Below are 24,380 nucleotides of genomic sequence, written 5' to 3'. Positions count from 1 at the left end.
GAGTAAATAAATATATTTAACCTCAAAGCCTTTTAATGCCCAGAGTCTACAAAAATAGTTACTGCATAACCTTTGTATGTTGTGCTCTGGGTAGATCATCACTGTAAAATATTTTGCATATCTAAATTACTTATTTAAAGCAGCTGTAGAAAAAGCTTGATTTGTTTTGGAAGGAAAATATATGTGAATTAATTTTTTTTGAAATTTGAATTCATCTTCTACAACACATGTTTGTATTTTGACATATTTTAACACTTTTCCATATATCCAAATATTAAGTCCAGAAAAGGTTTTTCGTTCTCTAAACCATAGCATGTTTAGGTTGTTTTTTAGTGCAGGTTCCTGTTATTAATAGAGAATACCTTTTTGAGTCCTTGAATGCTCAGTAAAATGGCATTTAGTTCCATTTTTTAGTCTATTTCATGTTTTAGATAGCTCTTTCTCCAAAGCCTAAGCTTTATTTAACTTGGGAGCAAGTTAAATAAAACTGTTCATATTAACTACTTACATTGTCATTGGATTGATATATTTCAGAGATTATTAACCCCTTTTAAAATGAAATTATTGGTCATTTACATGTAGCATGTGGTTGGGTTTTGCACTTCAAAAAAGAATCTGACCACTTACACTCTGTATGGAAACAAATACACATTCACCTTTTAAGTTAAAAATTTGTTTAGCATTAGCAGTAAAACCAGTATGTGATCAAGATGATCTCCTAGGGTGTAATCTCTTCCATCTAATGTTGTTACAAGCAATTTAATTCAATTTAATTTTATTTCTGCAGTACCTTTTCAGAGAAACCACTGTGGTGGGAGTAAACTTGGCATGAGTAGCTCATGTGAATCTAGCTCTTTCTTGGAAGCTTCTTAGTTGGCCAGTTATTTTCAGACTTACTGTTAAATATTGTCTCAGTTTGATATATAACTCTTCTGCCATTTCGGTACTGTTGCCTTCCCACAGCTACATCACACTGACAAATCCTTAAGGTCTGAACTGGATCTCGGGTGCTTACAGGTTCAAGTCCTGTATTGTTAGAGGAGAAAGGAGGGAGTAAGCTCGAAGGAGCCTCCACAGAGGGAGGAGTTAGAAACCGTGTACACCTTAGCAAGAAAATAAAGGAGAAGGATTCAGAAATTATTTTGATTGATGCCACACAAGAGCAAATGCAGATATTAAACAAAAGTTAAGAAAGTTACTTCTGGACCTTTGAGACAGAACAAACAGGCTATATGAAAGATGTAAGGGAGAGAATCTTAAAAAGTGTGTCGTAAATCAGCAGAGAGAGAAAGTGAATGTCTGTAGATAAATAATCCAACATCGAGCCCTAATTTATGAGTATGTTAGAGGTGTTTTTTATAAATTAATATTTGTTTGTCCAATAGGAAAGATAATAAATAATATTGTAATGCAAAAATTTAAATTTCAAATAGAAAACATAATGAATGAGGAAAACAGTGACCTTTTTCAATTAAGAGAAAAATATTCTTTCAGAGTGTAAATCAATGAGAGATGTTTTAGTGGTTTGCATATTTCTTATAAAAATAAATATCTGCTATGGAAACAAATGAATAGCATAAATATGTATTAAAATTATAAGACTCTGTTGCCAAGGCTTTGACTAGCAAGTTATGGGAAGTCGCTAGGGAGAAGTCAGGTGAACATTTATTATTTGATCCCTATCAAGCAAATGAGTGTATAAAATGGGTGGTGATACAAGCTTTGGCTTGAACCCCATCGAGGATTTCAGAGGACTGCTCAAACTGTTGCATTTCAGGCATACCTTCTTAAATGTGAGAAGCTAGGTGTGCTCAGTTTCATGTGTGATCAATAACAAAAGATCTTGAAATAACAGTTCAGAGCAGAAACATGTCCACATGCCTTTTTGGAGAGTCTTTCCAAAGAGCTTTCTTCTAACTCTTAAGCATACTGGGAGGATAGGGAAATCACCCTGACAGTTTAGGCACTGAGATTAAGGGCCTACATTTAGCCCCTGGGGATACTACTCTAATGCAAACATAATCAGTGTTCAGAATAAAAATGCTCAAAGGGATTTATTTTTGTTTGGGGGTTTTGGAGAGATTTTGGGGGGTGGTTTGGTTTTTTTTAAATTATTAGAGTGTTTGAAAAATCATATTAGAGTATAATTTTTCAAGACACTACACAAGCAGTTATTCTTTATACCAAATTTGCTTTTTTCTCTAAGTTTTAATATGATGACGCTTATTAGTATTTCATCCAAAAAAAAAGCTTAGTAATTGAGCTAATTATTCACTTCTCTCTCCTAAGAACTGCAGAAGTGCTGGGCAGGAATGTTTGTGTTTGTTTCAAGATAGATGGGCTTTTAATGTAAACTTTGTTTCTGTGCTCTTTATTGAAGACACCTGTGAGTCATTTCTGTGTTTCTCTGAAGAACACCTAAAGTAAGGACCAATTGCATTGCATAGTGTTGCCTGTATTGACTTTCAGCCTAAGCTATGTCCTTGATTGTGTTCTTCTAAAACTCATTTTGCAGGATAATTTGGGACTATTTCAACATAGTTCTCAATCAGCAGTTATCAGAAATGCTACTAAAGGTTTACCACAGAGATCTTTTTAATATACAAGATACTTAATACACTGTCTATATGGCTATGTTGGCTAATTGCCATGTGATCACTTTTCTCCTTCTCTTTTTAGTGACCACATAAACACTTAGCATGGACCTAGAAGAACCCTTCTCTAGTTACAGTAAATTTAGGGTGACCAAATATAAAGAAGGGAAGATGTAGCACAGTGTATCCTCAGCAGAGATCATCTTACAGGGTACATGTCCTCTGCATTGCATTGAGTCGTGGGGCTCATGACACATCTGGTCAGGTAATAGCTTGTCTTGTCTCCCAGTCTTGCACTTGATTAATGACTTAAAAATATAGGTACATAGGAATGTATTGTCAGTTTCTAAAACTCAAAATAGCTCCTCAAAGAAATTCCTTGAGATACTGGTGCAGAGGGTTATCTTACAGGGCTGGTCCCTGCACGGCTGGAACGTGTGGTCACCCCATATAAACGGATCGATAGTAAATACCAAAGGCGTCAATGGCTGTACATGCCCACAATTTATAGATTTATGCACAGGCAGAACATAAGAGTGGCTGAGGTTTTTTGCACAAACACGGTGTTTTTTGGCAAAATGGATTCCGTTTTGTGTCTATGTAGAATCATCAGAAACTTCACAGAATTCTGACTTCAAATGAAAAGATGAAATATGATTATCTTTGTAGGCCTGTTTCAAATTTTTCGTTACTACTTCCAGATAGACCATCCTCTGTTCTTTTGTCTATCATTTATAAATACTCTGGTTCCGATGTCTTGGGTTTTGAGATACTGCCTGTTTAAATGAGTATTTATAGTGTGAACTGTCACTTGCCTTAGCAATACATGTACTGCTGAAATATATTTAAACTTGACCATTAGAGTATATCACAGACAAAATAAATAGCATTATCTTCACAGTTTCTGTGCTCTTTTTGAAAAGCCAGGAACACAAATTTCTCAGATTTTTGTTCTCAGGTTTTTTTCTTAACAAAGTGATTTACCGGTATCCTTTAGTAAAGCTGTTTTAAGAACTACTTGTAATCTCTTCTTGCTCTGATGTTTTCAAACTACCATCTTTCTCATCTATACAGGCTCAAAATATCAGTGGAAATACAATTATAGTAACTAATTTTTCACCAAAAATTAATGTATTAATGAATTTTTTTTAATCCCTTTTCCTTCTCAGGTTAATTAATGTAATTTAGTCTAAAACCTGGGAATCAAATGTGAACTGACAGCTTGTTTCAAACAAGGCAAAACCTTAAGCTTCTTGACTGCCTTTTTCTAGACTTGGTCATTCAATGGTTCAATATGATTTGTTTATCTAAGATTTTTATTATAGGTTAGGAAATACTAAAATGAAGGGTGTACCTCTGTTTTTTGTATTTTATATATATATACAGAAAGTAGAATGCAGAATTGTGAGGATGTTTGTTTATCTAGAAAATAATTTCTGGTAAATAGTTATCTAGAAATTAATTTTAAGCCATCACAGAAAACTTTGTTCATCTATTTTCAATGATATTTTTTGTACATCTGTACTATACCATATTAATAACTGATGTGAGCTAACTGGTTGTTCAGGTTAGATTTGCATTCTGATCCAAAGATTACAGGTTGCTGAATTATCCCTTAAGCTTCCTAGCCTTGTGGATCCATTAAGCCTTAATTAAAGAAGCATCTTAGGAAAAAAAAAATAATCAGACCATTTGTATCCAAAGAAGATGCACACTGGTCATTTGTTTGTTCAGCAGCATAAAAATTATTATTTAATGGAAATTTTAATCACAGCAAACTTATAGACAGACATATATTAAATGCATTAATCTTTCTATAAGGTTATTCACAATGTATAAGGTTACTCCTCTGAAAAGACTGCTTCAGATTGCTTTCCGGTAATGCTAATACCCATTAAAAAGATGAATATATATGTGTGTAAGTCAATCATAAGGTATTAAAGAGGTGTAGCAACTTAAGCTTCTTTTCTTCTTGGCAGGTCACTTTGAGAAATGTCCTAGTTCAATTAAAATATTTTTTCCATTTCCTAGGAGTAGATTCAGATATGCTCTGTCTGTTCTCTATCTTATCTTCACTGTCAGGATTTAAAACAAACCTGAGTGAGGTATAAGGATAGCCCAGCTGCTTCAGAGCCTGAACAGGTTCAAATGTAAGGGTGCATATATATGTGTATATGCCTGCGTGTTCACCACATAAATGTCCTGGTTGAATACTTGTAGGATGTAAAGATACATTTTTTAAGAGTCTGTTCACTTTTGTAGAATTTAAACTGAGATAAACTGCATTTTCTGTTCTTCAAATAACCATTCTTTCATCTCATTTCTAAATGCTACAGTAGGAGGAAACCATCTAAACAAGAAAGGAATAGAAAAGTGCACACAATGTGGCAGTTTCATTCAGATTTGATTGGTACTATGAATTTAGTTAAGAAAAATTATCATGTAGGCTATTGTCATGTGACATTTGAATGACTAAAATATTGTCTATATTAAAAAAGAAATGCAGAATTTTAGAATAGTACTGTACAACTCAAGTATTCATATAATAGTCTCAGAAACACAAAATTACCTAATTGTCTGCTTAGTTCTGCTGTAGATGCTCTGTGTTCAGCATTACTTTGTGCCCAAGACTGATTCTGATGCAAAACTGCTCCTGGAAAAAAAATCCTAATTCTTGCATGGTTTGGTGAAAAATATTATAATTAGAGGTATAAAATAAGCTCTGTGAGTGAAATGTGGGTGAAAGGAGATTGTTTCATTTTAAAGTTATGCCATAAGACCTTACTCCTCCTTTCTTCTTGCAAAAGGCTTGACAATATTGTTTCTCTTCAGATTATTATTATTAATAATAAATTTTTTGCCATTTTTGGGTGTGTTTGCATTTACTTATGGTGTGTTACTTGTAAAACTGGTTCAGATATAGTAATGCTGGGAAATTGTATTTCAGGCCAGAATGCAAATCAGTTTACTAATAAAAATTAAAATGTAAATCTGAGCGATTATATAAATTACATACCAATATCTGACTGTCAAATGATTGTTCTTTAAAAATCCTATTCTCTTTGCTAGGTAATATCATGAAGCATGGGAGTTCGCTTTACTGAATCCTGGGTTTTCTTTTTCATATCAGTTTTACAGTAAAATACAAAAATAATTTCTCATCTATTTCTGGCCATTCGCAATATTAGGTACCAGGAAAGGTCAGCATATTTTGCAAACTATATTTGGGTTACCATTACTCTGTTTCTGTCTAGTTAATTAGGTGATTTTAGTATAGCTTTTGACACAAAAAATAAATCATTTTTCCATTGGTCCAAGAACAGTTGTGTATATAAACAAGTTGGGCTGGTTCCCCTACTTGAAATGGATGAATGAAGTCTGCTAAAATCAATTGTGTTACAAATGTAGTCAAAATCTCACAACTAAGGGTTCTTTGCTCTCCTCAGCCAGGAAATTTCTAATGGTTGTTCCTCAAGATTCAGGGATGGTATCTGATAATTCCAGCAGCTCTTAGGAGTCAGTACTTACATTCCTACTCACTATCAAGTTCCTATTACTTTCAATTCTTCCCATTGCTTTTAATTTATTTACACCAGTCAATGTGGTACTGTCTTAACAAGTACAAGAATACAGACACCTGAAAAACAGAAAAGTCAGTGTAGTTTCTTGGGTGGTGGTTTTTCTTCGTTTTGGTTTAGTTTTTTTCCTCTCTTATCTTTTTTTCCCCTAAAGCAGAGGGTTTTTGTCCTAATGCAGAGTCAGCATGGGCTGGTTTTTATAGTGGGGAGTTATGATTGAGAAGAGGTCCTTGGTGCTGGGGAATCTAAGGACTCTACTTTGGATTCAAAAGAACAGTATAAGCTGAAGGAAGCTGTAGCAGCTCCCCTACTTTTGAGCTTATCTGTGTGTAGTTACTTTTCTGGTTTACAGTTTCCATCAACAAAAGTAGCTCTTCAGCAATTTCTTTTAGTGAAATTGACCTGATGTGTTCCTGTCTTGTGCTTTGCCTGTCAAAATTAGCTGGGTGTATTGTTTTTTTACCTCTCTGTTCATTAAGTCAGTTGATTCATTTTGGAGTCAGACAGTGTTCAGGGAAGGGAAAATTTTGATCAAATCAACCTTGCATGGAAACAACTGCCTGTTTGCCATCTGCAGTGGGCATTGATCCCTAGCTTGTTTGTGCCTTGCGTTTGTTCTGCGTGAGTAAGCACATTAGCCTTTTCATTTCATTCATTAGACAGTTACTCCTTGATTAGTGTTTCCTAGTTTCTCTCAAAAATGCTTCTACTCCTTTATTCATTTTGTCTTGGGTCTGTCTTATGCTTCAGTGTGTAGAAAATGAACAGTTAACTACAATAGTCCTTTCATTTCTTTTTCATATGAAACTAGCTAACAAATATATTTTTCTATACAAATATACTTTTCTAATGCTGGTGCATCTAATGCAGGATAGTGTATGAATGATGGGTCGTTCTAAAGTTAACAGAGTTATTATTTTAGTGCAGCTAGCAGCCATTGTTTAGAAGTGTGCTGTCTCAGGGTTTACTGCCAGCTTTATTTCATCCGTCTCCAAGAACTGTGGGATCACCTGGATACTTGTGGATATTTGCCTTATAAAATTGCACATAAAAATAAATTTAAATTAAGAATGAGTGCAGTTTGAGAATACAGCACTGTAAGTTTCAGATGACAGCTTGGATAACAGGACAGAACAATAAGGCATTTGTTGACTAACACCATTCACTTGGGAATTTTCCTGTCATTTCCTTGCAGAACTGTGAAATGTTGAATGACAATTCCATTCTTAAATAGAAAAATACATTAATAATTATGCAATGTGCATAAAGCAGCAAACTATGTACATCTTTAGAAACCACATAACAAGTTCATAAAAAAAATTGAGTACCTTGATGGAGTCAATACATTTAATGTTGCTTCTAACTGATGTAATTTGATCAGTGATCACAAGTTTTGCCTAAAAATACTATACTGTGTTACACCCTTAAGTAGATAGTGTGTGTAAAATTTTATAAATTATGCATTGCTTTTTATTCATAATTGTAAAAGTTTATTTATATGTTGTCAATCTAGCTAAACAATTTTACCTTTGAAGGTAATGGTAGTAAAGGTCAACATTTATCTTTTCAAAGCACTCATAAGTTAGTAAACCAAACATTGAAGGTTGGACCAGTCAGTTCTCTGGTGCATGCCCTGCTTAAGATTCTAGTAAATACAAAACTTATTAAAACACAAAATGTTGAAGCCATGGTTTATATTAGTGGGTACCTTTATATCTGCATTAAATCCTTGCTTATTTGTGAATTAGATTAACACTGATTTGTTTAAATAAAAAATTATTTTGAACAAAAGTTTTAGTCATGATTGGAATAGTTAGTAAATAATTTAAATATTTAATTTGAGGGGCTTTTCCTCCAAGTTCTAATTCCCATTGTTTGAAAATAATTTAAAATGTTGCTAGATGTAGGATTATATTGAATTTAGTATTTCTCTCAAATTTTTAGTCTTTATAGTTCCATAATCTTTTAAGTTGGTAAATAATAAGTGGGGAAGTTCATATATGGATGATAGTTGGTTATAGTGACAGTTTTATTTGTAGTTTTTCTCAAATGTTATTTGCATGGAAACTGGAACCCATTGAAATTTCTTACTAACCGGATTAACTCTTCTTATATTTATATTCATATGCACCCAGAATTTTAAGACATAACTACAAAGACATGATCCAAATGGATTTCTCTGTTTACTATCTGCTGCAAGACTCAAGAATTGGTAGATTTCATACTCTCACAATTAATTTAATGCAAACATTGAAAAGTAAACGATTAATTCCCAGTTTGTAAAGTTTTAACAATTAGTATGAGAAATAAAAATTACATGATCTGAATTGATGAAAAAATTATCTTCATACGTACAAAGGAGATTAAAAAATGCTTTGAAAACCAATCTAATGCATCAGTTACAAATATTCTATTTTCAACAACTCCCACCAGCACAATGGATTGATCCTCTTCTAAATGTTATGCACATATAAATATATCATATGGCTATTTCATTTGTCATACATGTTATTTGAATATATTATTAGCATAATTTAGTTAATTTTAGAATATTGATAAAAATATTTAATTTAAAAATATCTTTTTTATACTAAGCAGTATTTCCCCACATGATTTCACATCCCGTCATACAGCAAATGGAGAGTCTTCTAGCAATTATTCCTATTTGCTACCCAGTTTTAGAGAAAGCTATTGAATTCCATATGAAATATCAACTTGTATAGCATGTAAAGTAACTTTAGTGAATCTGTCACTCAATTTTGCTAAAGAAATAGATTTTAAATAGTTTATTTGGTCTTTTTGGAAGGCAGAACTGTATCAGTGGTCTTACAGTAAACCTTTACCGTATCTGGATATTCTTCGCTGTATAAAATTTGAAGACACTTTCCCTACACAAAACTATCATGTCTGATCTGTAAAAAGAAGTAATGGAGACTGCAACAAGAATAATAAATTATTAAGTTCAGATACATCCCATTCTGGGAACAATGTACCTGTAAGTTTTCTAAGTGATAAGAGTATTGCTGTTGTTGAAAATGACAGTTCACAAAACACCTTACAAGCGATGTGCATTGTGTACAGGTTGGGTCTTCTGTTTTGCAATTTTCCAAAGGATTTATGATTCTTTTTTTTTTGTCCTGTTAGGATGCTTCAATTGCCCACAGATTCCATATCATGAGAGAAAAACATCCAGAGAAGTTCAACAGTAGGTAAGAATCTGAAAATATATGCATAGAAAAATATTTTGTTCTTTGAGGGGTTAAGTTTTGCACATCTTTTAAAATACTGATTCTTATAAAAGAGAGGAAATTGGTTCATTTTATATTAAGCATATGCTTCCAGACTACTTGTAGTGTAACTTTTTGATATCTGGTATTTCAACTGAAATGAATAGCATTATAAGTAAACTCTTCTCACAGCTGAAATGTTTGTCTTGTAAGGCTAGCATGGACAAGATGAAACGTGTTTGTGAGGATCCCTGAGCTGACACTTTGCCATTAGGCACTGAAGAACACTTCTTAGGCAGCTGCAGATGGTGATCCTTATGTTTCATTCCCACACTCGCACTGGTACATTGACAGAGGGCTCTTCCATGTATACTCTTAGTAAGGGCAAGTGAATGCCATTTTACACAGAACTGCTTTTATCACTAAACAACTTGCTTCTATAAAAAAAAGTCAGGAATGAGACTTTGCATCTGTTTCTTGTGTTGCTCTCTGAATCTTGAGTGCTGTTGCAGAGCTTTTCTGGAGATTAAAAATGCATTACGTTTACTGTAAATTCAATATTTGGTTTGTTGAGTAGATAACATTCATAATGCAATGTTTATGTTTATTTCTTCTTATTTAGGTAATTTAGCAAATAAGTTTTGGTGGGTAAAAGCAACATTTCAGAAACTTTAATTAACATTTAAGGACACATGGGGAGAGAAAAGTAAGATACAATATTATTTGGAATAAACAGAGAATGTCTAGAAATAATTATTAACACAAATGTTTTGTCACTGTGAACCTAACCATAGAGTGTTTAGTTTTCCATGAGGGTGACCTGGAAAGTCTCCTGTAGATGCAAATCTTCCTAGACCGTAGATGATAAAATACGCTGTTTGTTTTCTTATCTAAGAGCTGTATAGAATTATGTTTAAATATTTTTTCAAATTATCTTGCTTACTGTTTTTTTTGTTCAAAGTATGTATTTTATAGCTAATAGTGAGAATGGGGGTTTCTTTTTTGCAAATACTCAATTTGCTTAGCATCTGTACAATGGCATACTGTGAACCCAAGTGTCTGTTTCTTTTTAAGTCACATAGTAGTACATATTTGTTTACTATGACCTCCTTTTCCTAGCTCTGGTGCTTCTCATTCTGAAAGAATTACACTATGATAAGATCTGAACTCAAGCCTAATCTATGCATCCCAATGTACTGTACTCTCCCAGCAGGACTAGAGATATTGGACTTTTAGCAAATGATGATATTCTAGGCCCTGAAGATGAAGCTAGTTTATCAGTGGTCTTTCTGCATATTTTCAGCAGCTGGCAATTATAATTTATAAAAAGCTCAGCTAATAACATGAGTTTCAGATCAGATTTCATGTCACAATAAATCATATGCCATTAATAACATCTGCTAGCAGACTCACCTTGAAATTCATCTATATTTTAAGGAACCTGATATTTCTAACATTATCTTAAGGAAATTAGTTACAAAAATATATAGTCCCAGTCCCTACATACTTTGGTACGGAGATATTGAAAGAGCTTGAAAAAAATGAAGATTCTCTAGATATATAAAAATTATTCAGAAAGGTTATGGCTTTCTAAAAAACAGTACAAAGACTTGAGCAAAGTATAATAGAAAACGATACTTTAAAATGTGTTTTCTTTTTTATAGTGAGGAAAAAAAAGGGGTTTTCTATGTTTGTTCAATAGAGTGTTCCAGATGATGTTTGTTCACAAACACTTTTTTCATTACCACTTATTTGCGTGTTGAAATAAGTCGATAACATGTTGCAGCAGAATTTTCCTGGAGGGTATGAAAAGAAACCCCTTTTTTAGTTGTCTGCTAAGCCTCAAATCTTAATTCATCAGAATGTAGAATTTTCTATGCAATCTAAATTATTTAGGCTCAGCAAGTCCAACTCAAGTCTGATTCATAGTGGACTCCATAGTTAAGAGCACCTGCTCCTTTGAAAATCCTACATTACTCATTTGAAAATCCTAGAGTCACATGGGCATATCTCTTGTGATTTTAAAAAAGAATTCTTTTTGCTTTTATGTTAGTTTCCTCTTGCCTAATTTTCCAGCATTTTAACTTTCACAGCTATCATTCAGAGCAGGTCCTTCCACTGAGGTTCTACTCTGAAAAATGAACATGCAAAAATTTAAAAATTTTCCTTACTGAAGAGAAACTTTAAGTTTATATTGTGTGCAGAAGTCTTTTGAAATACACAGGTGTTGTATTTGCTTCAGTGAAGTAAGTTAGATAAACTTTGGAGTTAGGGAATCTTTCACATGTAATCCTGTTAATGATCCTCAAATTCCTGAGGATATTCCTTGCCACTCTGATCCCAAGGTTTATGTGTAAATAGGGTGAACTAATAGGAAAACTCCTGACACATTCTACTTGTGTAGAAGCAAAATCTTCTTCTACTTGTTTATCTTCTCAAAATGAAGATGAGAGAATATTTCAAGACTTAGAAAGGCTTTTTTTAATGACTACTAGCCAATGTTGTGGTATTCTTTGGAACTAGATCATTAGTTCTTGGGAACTGTGTCATATTTTGGAATTCCACAGTGTTCACAGATTTTGTACACCAGCACTTAGTATTACTGACTTAGTAAAAATAAAAAGTAATAAATTTATTTTTAGATTTCTAAATTGTCTAGAGATAGTAAGACATAAGTCTTTGGAAAATCTAAGTTTAAGTACGTATAAATATTCCTGTACTAAAAATCCACATTATCAATTATTTTCTTTGTAATGAAGCACCTGGTTATTTGAGTTTCTCAAAAAATTTAAATCAAGTTCCTTTGTGAAAAAGACCTTCTGTTTTTAGAAGCTTAATTTTAAATGAAAAATTAATTTATACATGCCTTAATATCTTGAAAATGTTATACTTGTAAGCTGTGATATGGAATGGCTCCATATAGTTTTCCAAATAAGGCTCAGCATAAATGTCTACCAGTGATTTTAAAAAACACATTACTTGTTCCTAAACCCAGGTTGGAAGAGAAGAATTCTGGTGGTGGTCAAATAGTAAAGAATGGAAATGAGTAGTAGCATCCTGAGCTCTATCAAAATAATGGATCTTAATATGCCATTTTAGTTATATATTTTAATCATAAATGCACTTTATCAGAAACCAGGATGATGTTGCATTAAGATTTATAAACCATATAAAGGTGTTTATAAGGTTCCTAAACCCCAAAATCTGTCACATTAACCCACTCTACAGGTCTGATGTGCTCACAACCTTATGCTGGAGAAATCAGTTTGCTTCCCAGCATCTTCTGCTTAGGAGTAGGGTCAGATTTTCCAATGTAAGTGTGGAAGGCCTGAGTTAGTGCCAGTGGGGATAAAACTTGCAAAAGGCAGTATTTCAAGTAAAAGTATCATTAAACTAGGACATTCTGTTGAAATAATGATTCAGTTAGGCCAAAATGCCCTACAGGGAGATCTGTGTAAACATCATAGGCTCGATGCTGGGAATAACAGATGTATGAGTTATGTGACTGGAATATACACAAGGAAACAAAGAATACTTTCGACAAAAAAATAATTCAGGTTGATGTTAGTGTTTCTAAAATCATACTCAATTAGGTGCACTAATTTGATGCTTTGGCATCCAGTAGCATTAAAGATATTTCTTAGTCTCAGTAAACTAAAGTTGGATTTATAAATTATATTTACAGTTTAAGTACATTGTCTTTGAAGTTTCCAAATACCAATTTCTATCTTTTATGAAGAAAACCTAAAGCAGAAAAAGCTCCTAATAACTTCATTTACATCATATTCCTGACAATATACTTTTGAAACTTCCTTTCAACTTCTTTAATTATGCTTTTCATTTTTGCTGATACTTATACATTTAATGTCTAAGAAAGTTTTTATGTAATAGAAAGTACTGATTTACATTGTGCAAGTGTTCTCCAGGAGAATAAGGAAAGGCCACAGTAAGAAAAGGTAGGAGAAATGGCAGATCATCGAATCTTTAGCATTATTTTGGGTGTCCTGACTTGGGTACTGCACTTACAAAGTAGTTATAGCATCATATCTTTAGTTACATCCAAAGAAAAAAGGAAAAAAAAATCCTGTCATGCCTACTCTGTTACTGTATTCAAAGGCTTTATTGTAAGGAATGTCTAGTCCTTCCTGACAGCAAAAAAAAAAAAAAAAAAAGAACAGAATTATTTCACTTTAGTACTGGAATTGAAGGCAAGTTCAAGTTTTGTGACTGAAAGTGAAAAACTCAGTTTAAAGAAAGAGTAAAATCAGTTATGATGGGGTAAATTGAATGGTCTACGCTCAGTTGTACTCAGCTTTGGTTTAAGTTGACTTATTTTAGCTTAGAATCGAGCAGTCAAAGTGTTTCATTTTGGATAGAACAAAATTGTTTTGATATTTTCATTATTCTTCCAGTTTTTAATTTTGGGTGATGGAGTCTCTTGGATTGAGTAACAACCACATCTTTTCAGTGAATATACTAAGCATCAGCACAAAATTCCTAACTTTAATTGCAGACATTTCAGCCTCTCCTTCAACCTCTCTCCCCTTCCTGGTTGTGACTGATATGAAAGTGTTTAGAAAGAAGTCCTTGGCCCCATGGAGAGACCAGATTGCAGACATCTGTTACCTGTCCCATTCAACCCAAGGGTTCCTTTTCAAAAAAGGATAAGGCTCCAGGGAACAGTACCTCTGAACTCAGGCAGCATTACTGCAATTGTAGTCATCAGAAGCAAAGCAAGGTGAAAATATTTGCAAGAGAGCAAAAAGTATTTTCCCACAAGCGAGAGACGTCTCATAGTTAGGCAACATACTCTGCCTAGCTCTTGGTTATAATGCTTATAACAGAGAAAGAAATAAAAAAACAACTGGCTTGTTCTTTTGTCAGACTTCAAACATGTAGTTGCCTACCTTTAGTGATAATACCAGAAACATGTAATGTGTGCTTGAGTTGTGACAAAGGAAGACAGTTGGAGCATAAAGCTGGTTTAGCCTATCTATGTCTGCTGTCTATGTCTGTGAAAAATTACAGAAGTTTGCATCTGCAGTATCTGCACCTCTCTCTGATACAAGATTTCATGTTTTTATCATTTCTCTAGAAAGTTCTAATGGGCTAAGGCCCTCTGCTTGAGAGACTTCTTACTCTGTTAAACATTTTCCTATAGCAGCTATCTGGGAGGCTGGTGGTGTTGGGGAACCTTAGGTTCAGACTTATAATGACTAGAGGCAGTGTGATGTATAAAATTTATGTTAAGCAGGAATCCCTATGTCCTAGGCATCCCCTGGGTTTTCAAAGTCCATCTCTGAAAGCAGTGTGCTCTATCAGAACTAAAGCAGAGCAATGAATTAATTTTTGTATTCTCAGGGTCTGCAGCTATCAAATTCACTACTGCAGGACTAAACTGGGTTCAGGCTTTGTTGGGCACTTCCATTTGAGGGGATCACTATTCTGCACTTTTAAAAACAATTGTCTGGCATATATACTCTTACAAGATATGGGAGCGTTGTCTTTTTTTTTCTTCAAAGAAAGTTATATATTTATGAAATAGGTAGTGATACCCAGCTTTTTAAAAAACAGTTTCTTTAGAAATTGTTAAGTGTATCAGGGTTAATGTTAAAGGGTTAAAATCATAGCATTTTTAGGAGACAGGACTATTTATGGAGCAGAATCATACAGAGGGATTGGCCCAGCATGCACTGTGGAAGTAACAAACTGTTGATTCACAAAATGTCTATACATATACTACAGTCCAAGGTCAATAAAATCTAATTTTCTTCAACTTGCATCAGTCTAGTTAAGAAATTTATTGCAGATGATGTTTCCTTACTGAGTGCAGGTCATTGAACCTTTTCTATGTATTGAAGTGCCTAGTGGATGTTTTACACATTCCTTAATTAATTAAAGTGATCGCCTTTTATTACAATGTCTTAAAGGCAAATATAACTCTGTAGGAATTAATTCTTGGTCTCTTCCACAGTATAGTCATGCCATTTGAAATAAGAGTGAAAAACACAGTGGTAGAAAAATTTTTCTAACTTCCTTAAATTGTAAATTCAGATGTGAGAGAAGTCTATCGTAGATATGCAAAAACTGTAACAAAACTGCTAAGCTACTGCTTGCTGTTTGTTCACACAGTACAAGTAAAAGTGTTGATGAAGTATGGTCAAGTAATTCTATACCAATCAATAAGGTTATTTTTCTTGTTTTTTCATGGACACACTAAATAAAGTACTTTGTAATAAAATTGGGTTTTATCAAATACTGCTTTTTTGGGGGGGTTTTTTTGAGAGGCTTATAATCAGAACTAATGAACACTAACATGGATTTGCAGCTTCAAGCTTCATTTTGAATGAATTAATTTTCAAATCACAGAAGAAAATCGCTAATCTTTACATAAGTTTGATGTGGCTATAATTCATGTTTACAACAGATGCTGGGTTTTATAAAGAGTTGAGCAGCAGCCCTTTCTAATATATGTCACAAACCCAACAAAACCTCCTTTCAAAATTCAGTTAAGATTGCTAAGTGGCCACAATGCAATTACATATAATATGATTGACAATATCCAGTCCATTAAAAGCAACGAAATGAATTGTTAAGGGATAATTTTTACACTCCCTATTTATTAAACATAAACACATTACTCTTTAGTACAAAGAAATTAAAATTTAATCAGAAAAATGAAAACCTTTAGATTGAACTGTGGGTGCTTTATGGTGCTTTTTTTAATCCTTTAATTCTGGTAATTAAGCCCCTACTACAGTTCCCGTAGATAATGAGGAGAACCCAAATACTCCTTTAGTTCACCACAGACTGACACAATATACAGCATGTGCTTTTACTTCTCTTGTTCTTAAACTCACAAGAAAATGGGTCCTAGATTTGCTTCAGATCCTGAATCTTGTGACTAATATACTCCAGGTTTCAACTCTACACTCTGCAATTGTGAGTTGGTTTATATCATATTAGATAAACTTAGGTAATAGGAAAGAAAATTTTGAGTAATTTAGCCAGTCCTCCTAACCCTATCTTAGTACTACTGCTCAAAATTCATTTTTTAATTACCTTAAAAGTAATGCTTTCAACCAATATGTCAGTTCCTGATTAAGTAACCAAGGTTCTTATCTTCATTGATTGTATAACTGAAGTGATTTTAAGTACTTAATGTATCAAATAAAGAACCACTGTCAACATCTCCATCACTTGAGATAACATTTTCCATTACCCTCTTTATCCCATTTGAATGTAGTTTTCCTGGCCCATGTCTATGTGTTTTCATTTAAGTAATCTGTCTGTTTTCTGATCTAATTCCAAGTGCCTTATTTTTATTGCAATAGGTTGCATAGCCCTTTCTAAGAAATGTGCAAAGCTAGAGGTATTTCCAGTTTATAATATGAAGTAAAATATAATTTGTGTATCTTGGAAAATAAGATAGTCAAGTAGATCTCTCTCAATTAATGTTCTTATTCTCTTCTGATTTATATCTTCATTTTATTAACATAGGATATATTTTTTCAAAGAAAATATTTTGAAAATATTTGGTTTATATATCATAGAGCAATTCATGTAATGCATTTCTATGAAAATTGAATGATAGATGCAACTGTACAATAGTGTCTTTGTTATAACTGCATTGTTGCTATCATTGCCTTCAGAATCATTTTGGAGTTTGGTTTTACTTGTAAAATAATACCAACTACTGCTTCTTTTTATTTCCCCTGATAATGACACAATTATATAATCAAAATTGAGAGGTATTTGTCTTAATATTGAAGACGTCTTTAGCATTGATATAACCAAACTTATATTTTCTATTCTTTCATATTTGCATTTTCTTTTTTTATATTTTTTGGTTATGTAATGATAGCCAAAATATTAATTTTTTTCAATATCTTTGTCTATGTATGTGTGTCTTTGTGACACAAATTTTTAAATACATTTTTAGAAAAAAAGCACAAACCAAAAAACACCTGAGAAAATGTATTGGCTGATTTGGTGATTTAAAGGGAATGGCTCTTGCTTTTTCTGATTTTTGACACTACTGCTATCGAAGCCAAGTATATCTAAGAGATAAAAGTGGTTTTAAGTTCTATTGTCTGTCTTTCCCTCATAATACTTCATAGACTGCCTAAGAGAAGTTCTGATGTGTTTTGGGAATACTATTTTGGTCATGTATGCCTTTGAAATGAAATATTATCATTTCTTCTGTTCTTGCCATTCCTAAGACAGTCTTACTCGTATTAGGATATTTCTGTGTGCTGTCAGGTCACTGAAGGAATTCCTGTCTGGCTTCTCTTACAATTCTGTTGCTGAACGATTGGCAACTATTGATCTACAGCTGCTTCTGAAGCAGAATATTAGTGGATGGTCATTTTCTCTCTCACTGTCAACATTGACACTAAGATCCTGCTCTCAACTCTTCCCTTTGTCACACAGAGAAGTTGTGCGAATTTAAAAAATTTTGCCAGATTGCTAAAACAGAAATAGTTCATGTTCAATTAGCCCTCTATTTTCCCTTCAGGAAATCCACATTGTATATATATTACCTGCCTTGAGCTTTCTTATGTTTAGTTCTGGTTTGGGGGAAAGAGTCCAGATCAACAAGGCATGTTGCAGATTGTTGGCTAAGGGATCACTATACCCCTGCCTCCTTCCAGTACTTGATGGACTACTTTTAAAGGAGTACTTTATGGGGAAACTGCTAAGACAGGATACAAGATGGGCAAAGAAATATGTAGGGAACAGTGTCATTTTGGTATTGTTTCTCAAAGTTTTAAAGATCAGGAGTTAAAAATTCTGAATTCGTTACTGATCAGGAATTGTGAGAATGATCTTGATATTTCTGCTGTGTTTGCATGCCATGGCATAAAATGGACCACAATAGGAAAAGGAGAAAATCATTGGACATAAAAGCTGTTGTCTAGTAGATACTAGGAATTTATTAGGATTGGAAAGTTTTGAGTTAAATCCAGTTTCAATCCCTGTAAGTCAGCTTAGTTATGGCAAAAATTAATACTGTTCCTTAGGTTGAGAAATTAATATTAATTTAAAAACTAACATTGAATTTAGGTTATTTTTTCCCCGATGAGCGAAAATTCAGGACCAGAGTATCATTTAAATCCACATGACATAGGTAGATGTGGTAAAAGCTACCTAGAATTTTAATTTAATAGTAAGAGGAAGAAGTTGTTAGTTTTGCCTTTTTTTTTTTTTTTTTGGTTTAAATTAGACTTAGGGAGCAGCTGCAAGTAATATGGTTTCCTGATTCTTGAGAACCTTTCAGTTACACTGTTTTTAATAAAGATTTGTCCATATGAGGGACAGCAAGGTCTGCTAACCTTTCTTGCAGCATGCTATTTCTGAGCCAATTATGAAGATGTCTAAAGGCATTGAATGCTCTTTGGAACAGTAACTTTGTGATTTGGGAGTATAATGGCCAGCTGGAGAACTTTCTCTGTGGTTAGCATATCTGTGCTCACAATATATAAAAAACAAGGGCAGAATTGATTTTTTTTTTATGAGCTAAAATTCTTCTTGGATTTTTCCTTATAGTTATGGTGATATATTAATAACTATAGTAACAGCAGAAGTAGCAGAAGCTTCCTAAGTGTTTTGGATTTTGATAGCAGAGCCCTGAAGGCTGTGTTAAGTTGTCAATCTAGGGTTTTTATCAAGATTTTGTTGATGTTCAAAGAAAGAAAAAAGTGTTAATCAAAGAAATATGTTCTTCTTGCTGATACGGGCCAGCTGACTATTCACACTGAATGAAATCTTCAATATGTTTAGCTGCTTTGATTTCTTAGAGAATTGTAGTGTAAATCTTCACTGAAAGTGATTCAGGAACATAAATTTAATTGCTAAGTTTTTCTGGGCTTTTCAAATGAAACCTGAGAGGATTGACCTAAGTATGGCTTATCCAAAAAAGCCTTGCAGCAGGAGAGCTGCACAGCAGCCAGGACACGGCAGCCATGGGGCTGTTTTTCCACTGGCATCATAAGGCAGTCAGCCAGGCAGAGGGAGTTGGGACTCAAATCCCCCTTCTGACAAGGAATAATCAGATACACTCACTCAGAAAGTGTTTTAGTGACTAAACAACAAAACAGGAGCAGGACTACAACAAAAGTTCGAAGTCCGTAGTTCTCAACTACAACAGAAACACAGATAACAAACAAACAGTTGGGAATTTGACTCTGTCATGAGGTTGCCAGGTGAAGATGCAGTGTTGTATTATTTAAAGTCTGGTGAAATTCTGAGTTTTTACTATATTGCTCAAATTACTGGAAATATTTATCCACTACTTTAGTCACACAAGCAAAATAAGTATCCTGGAACTTGGACACCTCTGCTGCAAAGGTGATGGTTTATGTGTTATACACCAGCATCTGCATGGCAGAATGAGGGATTCCTAAGTGCTTTTGTTAAATCTAGAATAGGAGAGCAGCAGCAGGAGACAGTAAGCCATGAACTGCCATGAAGAGCTGTGGTGCTAGCTAGGTGAGTGGACACTTGGAGACAGACAAAGCAGTAGACAGTAGTAAACAAAGATTCAGAAAGAAGAGATTTGCATGTGCTTGAATTGAGAGGGTATAAAAGCCTGGGGGTGCATTGTTGGGGGTCCCTCCTCGGGGGAACCAGCCTGAGTTGTCTCTCTGTTACTGCACTGTAAATAAATTGCATTATAGAATGAGACATCTGAGTCTCTGCTGTGGGAAACCTAGAGCTGAACTGGTGAGGAAACCTGGTCTGACCACGTGTGTGTGGGATATGGAGAGAAGTAAGCACCTGTCAGCCTACTGGATCTACCCTCTCTGAAGGGGCTTTGGTCCCAGCAGTGGCAGTATCTGGTGTTGGGAATGTGACTGCCAGGGAGTCTCATGAATGGTCAGACTGGGTAGTTTGCTTGACAACCTACAACGTGCAATGACACTAAAATTGTAGAATGAGGGAATATAGGCATGGTGCAGAACAGTCTCTGTCAGAGAGGCATATTAGACACAGCAAACACTGCCAAAGACAGAACTGCTTAGAGGTACAGAAAGAAGATGCCTGTCAGGGCTACTCTGAACCTTCACTAATTCTGACAATTTCTCAAAATGACAGTCACAGTTGACCTGTGTAATGAACTTCTAAGCTGGATGGCACTGCAAGGTCTGCATGAAGCACAAGACCACTTGTTCTCCTGATGTTTAGGGTGGATTTAAACTGCTAAAGAACAAGGCAGTATCACTATGGCTGTTTTGCTTGTGCTTCCAGATCCATCTGAGTTGGCACTAGCTCTGCCATTCTGGAAGGATGCTCCATTACGAAATGGAGATGTGAGAAGTATTGGATAAAATGTATGTGTCGCAGACATCTTTCATGAAAAATCCTTTCTTAGGATTTTTCCTTGTGAGAAGCTGCAGTTTCAGGAACTAAAGTAACCAATGGTTATCTGCTGCTGTGGAATGCAACAGGTAGACCCGTGATTGGTCTCCTGTGGGTGTTTAGATTTCTTGACTACTCATGGCAGAGCTGGCTCTTGCTCTGTCTGAGACACAGATCTTTGTTATTCATTCTTTTCTATTCTTAGCTTAGCTAGCTTCTGAAGAAACTTTTTCTTTTCTATTGTTTTTTAATATAGTCTAATGTAACATATATCATAAAAAATAAATCAAGCCTTCTGATCATGGAGTCAACATTCTCGTCTCTTCTTCATCTTGAAAACCCTTGTGACCACAGTCACATGTATGCACTGGTTGAGTACACTGGATCATAAGCTAGTGTTCCCTGGTTCCCTGTTATACCAGCTTCTTAGTCCTTTAAAAATGTATTTTAGCTGTCTCTAGTGAAGAAAGTCTTTGAGATTAAATTTTAACTTAGAAATTTGTTCTTGCTATAAGGCACACTCATCTTTTCCTTCCTCTGGTGTCTTAGGACTTCTCTTGTTTCTCTTTCTCATTTGACTCCTTTTTTTCCTTGCCTTTCTTGACTTAACTTTGTTCCTTCACCTTATAAAATAATCAAGTACAGCAAAACTGTACTCTTGGTTAAGAAGGATTTCCATTTTTATTATAAAGCTAAATTAAGAGCTACTTAATGCTCATGGTTTAGTATTTTAATAAAAAGGGAAAGGGAGAAGCTGATAGAACAAGAGCAAAGTGCTTTTCAGCCATGTCTCTTACCTGAAGTCTTAAATGCTGCTTTGTTTTGTGTATTAGTCTTTTCTGAGACCTGTATAGTATGTTGTCCATCTTCTTTGTAACACCTTTGTTCTTTGTGAAGTAAGGTGTAAAGTTACATGTGGTGTACGCTTCTACCAGAAAACTCTTCAACGATGTAAATTTAAGCAATAAAACCATAAGTATGGCCATTGAATGCTCTGAACTAGTACCACACTAAAATCTGTAGCTTGGAAAAGGATATATTCAGTTTCTGTGCCAAGATTTTGATGCACAGTGAGAAGTCTGTGAGAGCTTCTGGAAGTGCAATCCCTTTTGAAAGCATATAGAGAAGGAATTTTCTTCATGGAAGTCTGTTCAGAAGCATGAAGCTAAGTATCAATGCCACTGCAGACTAACTGCTATCCAGCTTTTCTAGAATTACTTACTTTTATGGTTTTAGTTTTTTTTGAAAGCACTCTGACATATCTAACTCTGAATATTATCTTGTTCTGTTGTCCAAGAATTTAGATTTGGAAATAAGGACAGACTTGTTGCCTGGCAGTGTCAGATTGTATCACTGAAATCCTGATCTGAATTTTTATATTTTTCATCTTTTGTCCAAAGACATGCTTTTGGTCTTCACAGTTGTAAGCTAAAAAATGCAGAGAGACAGAGTTTACTATAAAAACAATGACTTCAGATCTTGTTTCATTAAATGAGGTACTGCCTTGTACATTAAAATTAAGTAACCTCCACTATTTCAGACTGATTGTCTTATTTTACAGACTAATGGTAATGTCCCATGTGTAATATCACAGAATATTGAACAGTTTTTAGGGCTGGACATATCTTACCCACAAGCCACAGGATGTGAACTTTTAACTGTAGCAGATAATACTTAAGGAAAATCAGTATCTTTATATTCTTAATCTTATGAAATTCTAGATTGCCCATGAGAGCAAAGTATCCTGCTTTCTGGAAAGAAGAAAAAGCGTGGAACTAGTAAATATTCCTGGGAGATAGTGATGAGCAGGAAGTAGTTTCCCTGATGTGAAAAAAATAAGAACTTCCCTTCATGACATAAAGAGAGCTTTGCCTCTCTTGCAGTTGCTGCTACACTGAGAACTACAGTGCTTGCTTAAATAGGACAGTCCCAGCCATACCCCTGATTAAGACTCACCTTCTCCCTCTGTGCTGCTTAAGTAAAGTACAAGTTGCCTTGTGCCAGGCAGCTTGGGGTTTTGCTTCTCTGTTTGTTAAATGGTGAATGTTTATTTAAAGGAAGCAGAGCACCTGAACAGTATAGGCTCATCCGAGGGACTTGGACGATGATTGTGCTGTCCTGCTACCAGGGTGACAACTCCAGCAGGTAACAATGAAACCTGTGGCTAGAATTGCAGAGGTAAGAGCAGTTACCTGAGATGTTGGTTATTAATTTATGCCTTCAATGCAAATATGGTATACACAGACTGTGTCTCCTAAGTCACAGGTGATGTACGTTGACTCACCAGAGACAATTAATAAAGGCTAGTTAAGTATGCTTTAATATGTAGCTTTAAGCTGATATTCCATCTGTTAGCTAACAACTCTTTCTAGATGAAAATTCCATTAAAATTGGCTTCATTATGTGTAGGGTCTTTTTTTGGTTTCACTGCATAATACAGCCTAATCAAAAATAGCTAAAAATAATCTAGTTTAGCTCTACATGGAAGTCATTATATGTATCCTCAGAGGGGAAAAACCCAAAGGTAACAACCTGCATTATATTTTTTTATTGCAATGGCCAGTGAAATAAAGTCATTATTTACTGGGGAGCCCAATAGGATTTCTTCATATAGGGCCGACAATATGACCCTGTATTGGTTTACAAGATGGTTTCCTGTATGTATTTACAAGCTGTGACGTTCTGCAACTACTTCATAGAAATTCTTTGATTATATGGAGGTCAAATTTCAGTCTTAGGTAGATTGATATTTTAAATAATGATGTATTAAGTATTTCTGTCAAAATTTCTATTTTTTTGGCATAGGTCAGTCTAAAGATTTATTCCAGGGGCATCTTTGGTAGCCCTTCAGATTTTGTTTGTCTTGGTTTTATCTTCTGGGTTGCAATATAGAATATTAATTTTCAGTTTTACAGAAAAAGAGCTAGACATAGAGAGATACTAGTTTTGTCCCACTGCCTATGATCAAGATCAAAAAGAGAAAAAATAAATTACATTATCTACTTTGGGTTTAATGTACACTTTCTATGTTGGAAACTAGTGAAAATAGTTTAAATGTTTGCTAAGATATAATAGCTCACCTTGATAAAAAATGCACGTAGAATATATTTGTTTCTTACCATTTTAGAAACAGTTGCTACCCTCATTTGTACTTCATAATCCACCACAGTGAAGGCTTAATAGACCATTAAAGAAACGGTGGGAAGTTAATTTTAATATGTAATGGTGTGAGGGGTTTTATTTTTTTCCTTAATACAATGAAGCTTCTAACAATTTTATTTGTGAAGAAGATGATTATTTAATAAAGTGACAAACTGTCCCACTGATAGGATACATTAATTTTCTTCTAAAGCTGTTCCTTGTACTCCATAAGAAGGTGATAATTAGGTTTGCAGATTAGAATAACATAATCAGACCACTTGTGTGGATGCTTGTTAAAATATATTTTCCTCTTCATATAAGCCTCATAATAATTAAAAACTGTTTAAAAAGAGAACCATTCTTTTTCGGTATGGACTTTTTAAATGAGTCCTAATAATATATCAAGTTATTCTTAAGCTAATTCAACTTTTTAAAAGGTTAGTATTTGCAAAAGAGTATGGGAAGTGATTAACTGGTGA

At 34.2% G+C, this 24,380-nt stretch overlaps 1 protein-coding gene across 6 annotated transcripts in view; it reads left to right on the top strand.

Annotated features, from left to right (window-relative positions):
• DGKB (diacylglycerol kinase beta) overlaps positions 1 to 24,380 on the top strand; it is a 378,935-nt gene that overhangs the window by 232,146 nt on the left and 122,409 nt on the right. For all 6 annotated transcript variants that reach the window (XM_071429110.1, XM_071429109.1, XM_071429111.1 and 3 more), the window contains one exon: positions 9,317 to 9,381. In XM_071429110.1, coding sequence (XP_071285211.1) covers positions 9,317 to 9,381 — 65 coding nt within the window. The remainder of the gene's footprint in view (positions 1 to 9,316; positions 9,382 to 24,380) is intronic.

This window comes from Agelaius tricolor, unplaced genomic scaffold (genome assembly GCF_023055355.1).
Source record: "Agelaius tricolor isolate 1412-34295 unplaced genomic scaffold, bAgeTri1.0.p SCAF_6, whole genome shotgun sequence".
Classification (NCBI taxonomy): domain Eukaryota; kingdom Metazoa; phylum Chordata; class Aves; order Passeriformes; family Icteridae; genus Agelaius; species Agelaius tricolor.
This window is presented reverse-complemented; position numbering and strand designations above follow the sequence as displayed.